The sequence below is a fragment of the Furipterus horrens genome, unplaced genomic scaffold (genome assembly GCF_987537825.1).
Source record: "Furipterus horrens unplaced genomic scaffold, mFurHor1.1.pri manual_scaffold_9, whole genome shotgun sequence".
Taxonomy (NCBI): domain Eukaryota; kingdom Metazoa; phylum Chordata; class Mammalia; order Chiroptera; family Furipteridae; genus Furipterus; species Furipterus horrens.
Window position 1 is genome coordinate 89,164,699 of NW_028327179.1, and position 9,737 is coordinate 89,174,435.

A 9,737-nucleotide genomic window follows, 5' to 3' on the forward strand; every position below is an offset into this window, starting at 1 on the left:
GTAGAACAAGTATTTGCCTTTCTGCCTTTCCTCAAATTGTGAATTCCTATATATTAGTGAGTCATTCATTCAAAAAATGTTTACTAGGCCACGCACTTACTGAGGCCCTTAGGCTACATCAGTGAACAAAACAGCGTGTATCTACCTACATACTTACATACCAGGATCCAAAGCAGAATGGTGGTGAGACAGTAAAGGGAAAGATCGCAGCTCACAGGCCGTGAACTTAGAAGGAAAACCCCATAACTCCTTCCTTGGAAGAGAAGTGGAGGTTAGACAGGAGAGTGCCAGGGGACTTCCTATTTGAAGATGCCAGGGCCAGGTATATCTTTTCTAACAACCGAAAGCCACTGAGGTTGTTGCTGAAACTCACTTGCAAACCTGAGCTACATCTTAGGAAAAAAACCTGTAATATTGACTCTAATCCTCTCAATTTACAGGTGAGAAAAAAAAGCTCCTGACTAACGCCCAGTTACCGGTAACGTCAGGATCCCAAGCAATAACCCCAGTCTCTAGTCCAGTGCTTTCTCTACTATTAAACAATACACTCCTCAATTCCACGTGATAAAATAAAAATATTATCACTTCCTCTAAAGGTAAAATGAACCTTATTAAGTTTTAGAATGGTAAAGCTATTTTAATTGATATATCAGCTTAGTATGCTATAGAATGTATATTTTACCATATTATCATATACATATCATTATGTATTACATATGATTATGTCCAGTATATACTATATATTACATATCTAATATAATTTGTGTTTAAGGCTTATATAAAGCTAATGTGGCAAATATAATTTTATATTTGAATTTATATTTCTGTATTTCAGGCCAAAGTCAAAAAACTACAACTACAGTATATACGTATACCGAATCAGAAGTGAATGCGCTTGCTACAAATCAAGTACTAGCTACAGACCCTCACCTGTACTGGAGACGGGCCACCAGAGTTCTAAATACCGCATCTACTCCTCACCAAAATTCATGCCTTGCCATCGTCTGTTGCTACTTTCAAAAAAATCCCTCCAAACCCTAAGGCAGCTTCAAAAGTATCATTCCTTAAGAGGAAAACAAAATGCTTGCCCAAAACAGAGGAAGAAGCACAGCTGCTCACTGGCTACGACCACCCTAGGGAAGCCATGGCAATGGGCCTCATGCTCCTCATCTGAAAACCGGAGGGTTACGGGTGCGTCACAAACAGTAACATGCTACACGAATAGTTGGGAGAGTTGCTACCAACACAGCTCCAGTCACTCAACTGATCATTCACGTGGTTCCTTGTCATCAGCTCAGCCCGAGTGGGCCCTGAGCTCCTTCCCTATGCCATGCATGAAGGAAAGGCCTACAGCCATTGCCAGGAGCAGCTGCTTAAGTTCGGGTATGAGCAGAGGAGAAGCTTCCTTTATTCCTATCTCTGCTCTCCGGGTAGTAAAAGTGCAATATCTCTTTCCACCTAATTACTGATTGTTCCGTGTTAACTTTTTATTTTTGTGGCTTATCTAATGCCTCACAACCTGCTACTTAAATGTCAAACTCAAAACATTTCCCAGTATGGTCTTTTGTTATACGTATTTTTATAAGTAAATGTATAAGCAAGTCTCCAAAGAGCACATTTCATTTTTCGAGTTGATAAACATACTGTAGGGTTGCCTTATTAAGAGTCAACCTTTTGTTTGTTTGTTCTTAAAATAATTCCTAAGTGCATTCTCAGGCCCTCGCACAGGAGCAGCAACGGCAGCCTACCGTGGATTTCCCCTCCCCAGCCGGCTCACAGCTAGGCAGATGCAAGGCAACAGCCATGTTATCCTCTGCATCTCAGGTAAACACCCGCTGCGCTGACCTTCCAGGCCAGCACACGCACCTGATCTCCTCTGTGAACTGTGATACTCACCTGTGAAGCAGCTGACAAGATTTAGAGATGCCAGCCAGGATTAAACACACAAAATGCAGCTCCAGAACAACTCTTCTTTGTGACACAAACCGACCCAAAAAAAGGGAATCAAAAGATAACATAAGCTTCTGCAAAGGCTGGATAAGCAGCTTCTGTATAAGAAGCAACTTCTTTAGAAAACACCTTTCCTTAAACAGGTACTTCTCATAAAGTTTTTTCCTATCTAAAGGTCTATAGCTAATACCCCTGGTTTCCAGACATCTCTGGAATCTCCATCAAGGTGAATACTAAGTACAAGTTACAGAAATTATATGTAGCAAAGAATGGTGAAATAACCCACATATGCTCACATTTCAATACTAGAATTATGCCCCGAGGTGCGTGGTTTCAGGAGTCTATGGATTCATTCCTCAATTGTATGCAAAACTCTCTGCTTATTGCACTGTTCTGGGCAGGTGCCCAGCTTATAGATTTACAGAAGTCTATGAACTAACAGAAGTGAAGAACACTATTTTAACGTAAGGGAGAACCAAGAGAAGTGGGCCTGCCAGGGTAGCAGAATTCAGCCCACTGACCTGGATTACCCACCCTGTTCTCCGTTGCTCCTAAACACAAATCTAAGTAAGTGGGGCCTGCCAATGTTTGGTTTGTGCTACTGCCCACATCAGCGTGTGCTCCAAAGAGGAGAAGCTGTGTGTCACCTTCATCTCCCCGCTCCCCTCGTCCCACTCACCCTGGCTGGTCTTACCTCAAATTGGCACAAATATACAACCCACCAACTTAGATTCCAGTATTTTCTCAGAAACAGGACACTGGGTGAGATGAAATAAAATAAAGTATTTCTACTTTCAAGGGACAAAGTAAAAGGAGAAAGAGAACTCCTTTTAAGTTGCTGTTCTCTAAGATGTAGAGTTGGAACTGCATGAGACAGAAACAATTCAGACCTCACCTCCGGAACAGTTTTTCTTCCAGATGTGTCTTATTAAATTGAATTAAAAAAACTCAGACCCATTTTTCTCTCTTGGTCTTCCTTCCATGTAGTGTAGGTCGTTTTCTGTGAAAGTACTGCTTTTCTTTACAACTACCAAATAATTGCCATTATTATTTGCAAGAAATTACTCCCACATACTTACGGGCATGGTGGGAGGAGAGCATGCCATATACGAGGACTGTCTGGGAAAAGTCCAGCCATTGTTAACGTAAGGAGAATGATTTGCGCAACATCAACATAACCTGGCAGGCAAGGAGAGTGGATTGGAATGCACATGCGTGAACAATGACAACTTCACTGTACTAGTCAGTGGGGGCGGTAGGTGCCACTGAGTGAGCATATGCACTGTGTGGCCATCACATTCAAAATGACTGAGTGCGCAGAGCAACAAACCTGTGTCAAATTTTGTGTTAAACTTAAACATTGCTCCAAGGGAACTACTCAGATGATTCACAAGGCTGCAGCTATGGGCAACTGGTGATGGGCAGCTTCATCACAACAACACACCCCCTCATGCATCACATCTCTTGGCGAAATATCAAATCACCCAGGTAACTCAGACCCACTACAGCCCAGATTTGGCAACCTGCGACTTCTGGCTTTTCCCAAAACTAAAATCACCTTTGAAAGGGAAGCGATTTCAGATCATCAATGAGATTCAGGAAAATACGACAGGGTAGCTGATGGCAATTGGGAGAACTGTGTGAGGTCCCAAGGGGAATCCTTGGAAGGGGACTGAGGCGTCATTGTCCTATGTACAATGTATCTTGTATCTTGTATCTTCTTCAATAAATGTCTCTATTTTTCATATTACATGGTTGGATACCTTCTGGACAAACCTCGTATATTATGTAATTTTTACCTTATGTTTGTAGTTTCTAAGTTGTATTTCTTTGTATTTGTTATTAGTGGAAAACATAAACTTTTATTGTCTTATAAAACTCAGAAAGCTTAATGTGGTACTATGCCCAAGAGATCCGTGGAAAGAGACCAATCATCTACAAGTTAACTGACTACCTGGACAATATCCCTAAACACTCCCAACGACTGACTGGAGCCTCTACTAATGTACTCTCTCCAGGATCCTCAACAACCTCTCACATTAAATAATCTCTTCGTTTAGAGGCTCTCGCCTGCCAATGCTTCCCAAAGCACTAGTTGTGTTCCATATAAGTATCCTGGCTCCTGTGAATTTCAGCTTACAACTTCAAGGCCAATTGCAGAGATTAGCTTATGCCTGGAAAGCATGATAAATATTAGTTTGAAAATGATACTCATTGAAGTTGACATTTGCTCTGGAAGAGTTCACTCACAGCTTTGATGTTTCAGATAAACTTGTGAAAGACTGAGAAGGCATACTTGCCAAGCAGGCCCAGCAGGTGCTCAGAAAAATCTTAAGCACATGCAGTATGAATAATAATGAAAATGCCTGGTCTTCCTATCACAAGAAATTTATTTTAGACTTGGAGAGAAGGGCAAGGCAAGAGGGTAGCCTTTCATCCAACCCGTAAGTTATTTCAGATTCAATGTTGGAATTAGGTGTAAAATACACGTTATTTTATGGAAGTGTGGGGAAAGCTATCAGTTGCTAAGGATAAAGAAAAAAATTATATATATAAATATCATGAAAATAACACCTGGTAGGTGAGAAAAACTTCAAACTTAAAATTGTAAGTAGGTCCTTTAATTGCTAGGTATTGATGACCTCAGAAAGAAAAATCTGGAAAAACATTATCTATTAATAAACACAGCCTAGTTACTGAAACCCTCATGTTGCTTACAAAAGGTTACTCTTTGTATCTTAACATAAATAAAGATGAAATTACTATCCTTATCAGTGGAACACAGAATTGGTTTCCCAGCAGTGACTGAGTCTGCTGAATTGTTGTTACACTCTCATTTCTTATGAGTGATGACATGAATGTTAGACAATTGGGCAAGTTTGGCAAATTTTCTGTAGTTAAGTTGAACTCACATAACTGCAATTCAACACTGACGTCTGAGCCTCACCAGCACTGTGTTTCAATCCCTTGAGCTACAGGAAGAACAGTGGCTCACTTATGATACTGACAGTGGTGCTTATCCTTCCCCATCCCCGAGGGAAAGACTTTCAAGCTAAGCGAAATACAAAGATTAGCTCAAAACATCTAAAAACACCTAGATAAAAATCACACAGGCAATCAATAGCAGAACTCAGGACTCCCATCTCCCAGTGCACACCTCTTTAGGTATGCCTATGGGAGCACAATATATTCTTATTTTTATCTATTATTTTAAGTTAATATAAGTTTACTTATCGTTCTAAATGCTCTCAAAGTACTAGACACTGTGCTAGATACTAACATACATCATGTCAAATTCTCACAAGTAGTAAATACCTAAGCATCACAATTAGGCTGCAATATCCAGATGTGCTGAACATGGAACACATCAACAGTGGCTTGTCCGGGGCCACATGGCAAAGTGACAGGCAGAGCAAGGACCAAACCCAGGTCTGCCTGGTTCTGAAGGACATGTTCTTTCCACTAGAACACAGAGAACAGCCAAAGAATCTTAGAACATTAGATGTGTAAGGAACCCTATAAAACATCTGCCTTTTATTAAAAATCTAAAATGTGCCATGCGTTCTTAATATCTTAGCTTATCTTCTTACCACAACTGAGAAGTGGTAGTTAAGCATAAAGAAATATGATCAGAGAAGTGACCTGTCCAAGGCCACATGCTGGTAAACGCCTACTCTGAGATTTAAACTGAAGTATTTTTAACTCCAAATGGTGCTCTTTGACCAAGACCTTGAAGAAATCACAATGATCCCTGAGTACTCAGCAATTTAACAGCATGCCATTTTGAGAGGAAACTGCAATGGGCTTAGTATGGCTATAAGAAACTTACACTGCCACTAGATGCACAGAATTTCAGACCTGGAAAAGATTAGAATCCTGATTCACCATGTTCATGCACAGGATGAATTAACATCATGAAAATGTCCATACTACTATCCCAAGCTATCTATATACTCAACACAATTGCTATCAAGGTACCAATACCATATTTCATAGAACTGGAACAAATATTTCAGAAGTGTATATGGAACCACAATAGACCCCAAACAGACACAGCAGTCCTGAGAAGAACAAAGTTGGAGGAATCACACTACCTGATATCGAACTATACTATAGTACAAGGCCACAGTAATCAAAATGGCATGGTACTGGCATAAAAACAGACATATAGATCAATGAAACAGAACGTAGAGAGTCCAGAAATAAACCTTCATCTTTATGATCAATTGATATTTGAAAAAGGAAGCAAAAACATACAATAAAAATAGTCTATTCAATAAATGGTGTCGGGAAAATTAGACAGATCTGTGCCAAAAAAATGAAATGAGACCACTTTCTTGCACCATACACAAGAATAAACTCAAAATGATTCAAAACTTAAATGTTACTTGAAACCATAAAAAAAACAGAAAATATAGGCAGTAAAATGTCAGACATTTCTCGTAGCAATGTTTTTGCCAATATGTCTCCAAGGGGAAGGGAAATAAAGAATAAAATGAACACATGGGACTACATCAAACTAAAAAGCCTCTGCACAGCAAAGGAAACTGTCAACAGAATGAAATGGAACCCACTGTATGGGAGAACATATTCACCAACGATACATCTGATAAGGGGTTAATTTGCAAAATATATAAAGAACTTTTACAACTCAACACCAGGGAGGCAATCCAAATAAAAAATGAGCAAAAGACTTGAAAAGACAATTCTCCAAAAAGGACATGGAGAGGACCAGGACCAATAAACATGAAAAAATGCTGTACGCCACTGATACCAGAGAAACACAAGTTAAAACCACAATGAGAAATCACCGCATAGCTGTCAGAATGGCCATCATCAATAAATCAACAAATGACAAGTGCTGGCGAGGATGTGGAGAAAAGGGAACCCTCATTCATGCGCTGTTGGTAGGAATGCAGACTGGTGCAGCCACTGGGGAAGGCAGTATGGAGGTTTCTCAAAAAATTAAAAATGGAACTGCCTTTTGGATCAGCAATCCCATTTCTGGGTATACACCCTATGAATCCAGAAACACCAATTCGAAAGAATATATGCATCTCTATGTTCATAGCAGCGTTGTTTACAATAACCAAGACCTAGAAACAGCCCCAGTAGATGAGTGGACAAAAAAGCCCTGGGGCATTCACATAATGGAATACCACACAGCTATAAGAAAGTAGGAAATCTTACCTTTTGGGACAAGGTGGATGAAGCTGGAGATTATTATGCTAAGTGAAATAAGCCAGTCAGAAAAATGCAAATACCACATGGTCGCACTTATATGTAGAATATAATGAACAAAATAAACTAACAAACAAAACAGAAATACACTCATAGATGAGGAATAAACTGAGAACTGTCAGAAGGATTTAGGGGGGCTGGATGAAAAAGATGGAGGAAAGAAAGAAGGAAGGAAGGAAGGAAGGAAGGAAGGAAGGAAGGAAGGAAGGAAGGAAGGGAGGCAACGAGGCAAGGAAGGAAAAGAAAAGAAAGAAAACTCAGAGACAGGCAACAGTGTCGTGATTACCAGAAGGAACGGGGCAGGGTGGTAGAGGCAAAGGGTGATGGAAAGACCTGGGCTGGTGAACAAACAATACAATGTCCAGATGATGTCTTACAAAATTGCACCCCAGCAACCTATATAGTTTTACTATCAAATGTCATCTCCAATAAATTCAATAAGTTCTTTTTAATTTAAAAATAATAATAGTTAGAGATCTTAGTGATGTACTCAAGCCCCATTCTTTTAAAGACGAGAAAACTGAAGCTCAGAGATTGCAAATCATCCTTGAAGGGAGAACACTGCAAGGGCATTCCAGGTGAAGGGTAGACACTGAAGAAAAGCAAAGCTCAGAGGTCAAAATGAGCATAGGGAGTGCTTGAATTTTAACAATACTGATAACCCTCCGTAATAAAGAAAAGAAATAAAGAACACTTTCATTAATGTGAGTTGCCAAAGGTATTGCCTCTTTTGCTCAAAAAACTTTTTTAAAAATGTTTTTAGCCAATGTTCCCATTTTCATCTAATACCTGTACGTACCTATTATCATACTTATCTTATTTAACCTCATCTAAAGCTTGATATGAATCTCTGTGCTACGGCCAGATTCTTTAAATTTTGCTTGCTGTCATTGCTGTCTGTACTAGAGTATGTGAACCTGAATTTATACATTTTTCTAGCCCATGTCTTCTTCCCAAAACTTATTTTGTTTTGTTTTTTTTTAACTTACTTCTTTTTCACCCTCTGGTTTGAAGCACTCAAAGCCTAAAGGCAAAATTAAACAAATCTCTGCATAAAACTCAAGAGTTCACAGTAACTTTTATTTTACACCAAAGAGTACCAACTAAACCACAACAATGCAAAGAATGCAGCCTCCAATATCAAAAACGTGCTGATAGCATTAATTAATACGATATAAAGAAACACTGGTCACTGATCAAAAACTGAGTTCAACAGTCTGAGTTAAAGAAAACTTTAATAAATTCTTTTCAAGGTAACAGTCTCGGAGTAAAAAGGTTTTAAACACTGTAAATTATTAAGAAGTTTTATTTCCTAGTAGCAAATGCTAAAAGTAACTTACACACATAATTTTCCTATATTGGTTGTGTAACAACAGAGGAAGAAATATAAAAACTACCACTTTCTGAAGTCAAAGTGCTTTATTTACTAGATCCAGGCACACTTCCAAAACTGAGAGGCTCCAAATTCAGGTGCAGCGGAGACTGTGTTAATGAAGGTAGGGCTGGGATACTTAATACCCTAGAGGAAAATCAAGTTTTCAGTTTACGGATCAAGCACATGCATGGGGCATTTAAAAATTCTCTACAAGGTCTCAGCTGGAAGCGACCGCACTGCTTTTAGTGGTCGGTGGAACTGCAGTCCTGTCTCAAGCCCTCCTGGACTGGCAGGCACCCGTCCCGGAGCGACTGAGCCCAGCCCAGAACCTCGGAGCGGCAAGGCCACAGAGGAGGCGCCTGGGAAAGATGAGATGTCAAGTGAAAATAAAGGAGGGAGAAGCTAGAAAGTCGCTTGAGGCCAGAAAAGTGGAATGGGGGTGGGGGGATGGGGGGGGCTGTGGTGCGGGAATGGGCGGTATGCAAGAAAGAGTACTAAATGCCAGTTCACCCCAAAAGAGGGGACGGGGTAGTGCAGAAGCGGGGTTTGGGTCCTGAACCCAGGAGGTGCAAAACAAGTCCTATTTCACAGATGCGTACGGTGAGGCAGGGGTTTCAAATAAAGTCCCGTAACTAGTGAGAAATACAATCAACGCTAGACTGTGAGCCTCTGGAGGGTCTAAATCAGCCCGCATTCCCCACCCTCCCAGTAACGCTCAGCACTTGGCACACAAGCAGGAAACAGCTCTGAATGAAATGCCTGAAGTCTTGAAACTTCACGATTCTTCGCAGAAAATTCGGCTTCGGATCGGACAACACTGGGGTCCGAGACGGGGGAAACCAAGCCGAGGGCGTCCGGGGAAGGTCAGAGGTTGGGGGTCCAGGTGCGAGTACTGGCCCTCTACCCGCCCCCCGCCACTCACCCGGATGCCCTTCACCACGGTGATGTTCTCGTTCTCGTCTGCCTCGAAGGTGACCCGGCGGGTGCTGGAGGTCCCGCCCATGGCTTGATCTGCACCCGCAGAGTCCTAGCGTGGACCCACGAGCACTTCAGGCCCCACGCGCACACACGCGCGTGGACGTGCCCGCACGCTTGCCCTGAACAGCGGGAGCAAGGCCACGACCCCAAGAACCAAGGAGAAGGCGCCGGTCCGGAGTTCCCACCTCCTCCG

At 41.3% G+C, this 9,737-nt stretch overlaps 1 protein-coding gene across 3 annotated transcripts in view; it reads right to left on the minus strand.

Annotated features, from left to right (window-relative positions):
- CHCHD3 (coiled-coil-helix-coiled-coil-helix domain containing 3) overlaps window positions 1-9,737 on the minus strand; it is a 266,376-nt gene extending 256,639 nt beyond the window's left edge. For all 3 annotated transcript variants that reach the window (XM_090286807.1, XM_090286806.1, XM_090286805.1), the window contains exon 1: window positions 9,489-9,737. In XM_090286807.1, coding sequence (XP_090142933.1) covers window positions 9,489-9,569 — 81 coding nt within the window. In that variant the 5' untranslated portion in view covers window positions 9,570-9,737. The remainder of the gene's footprint in view (window positions 1-9,488) is intronic.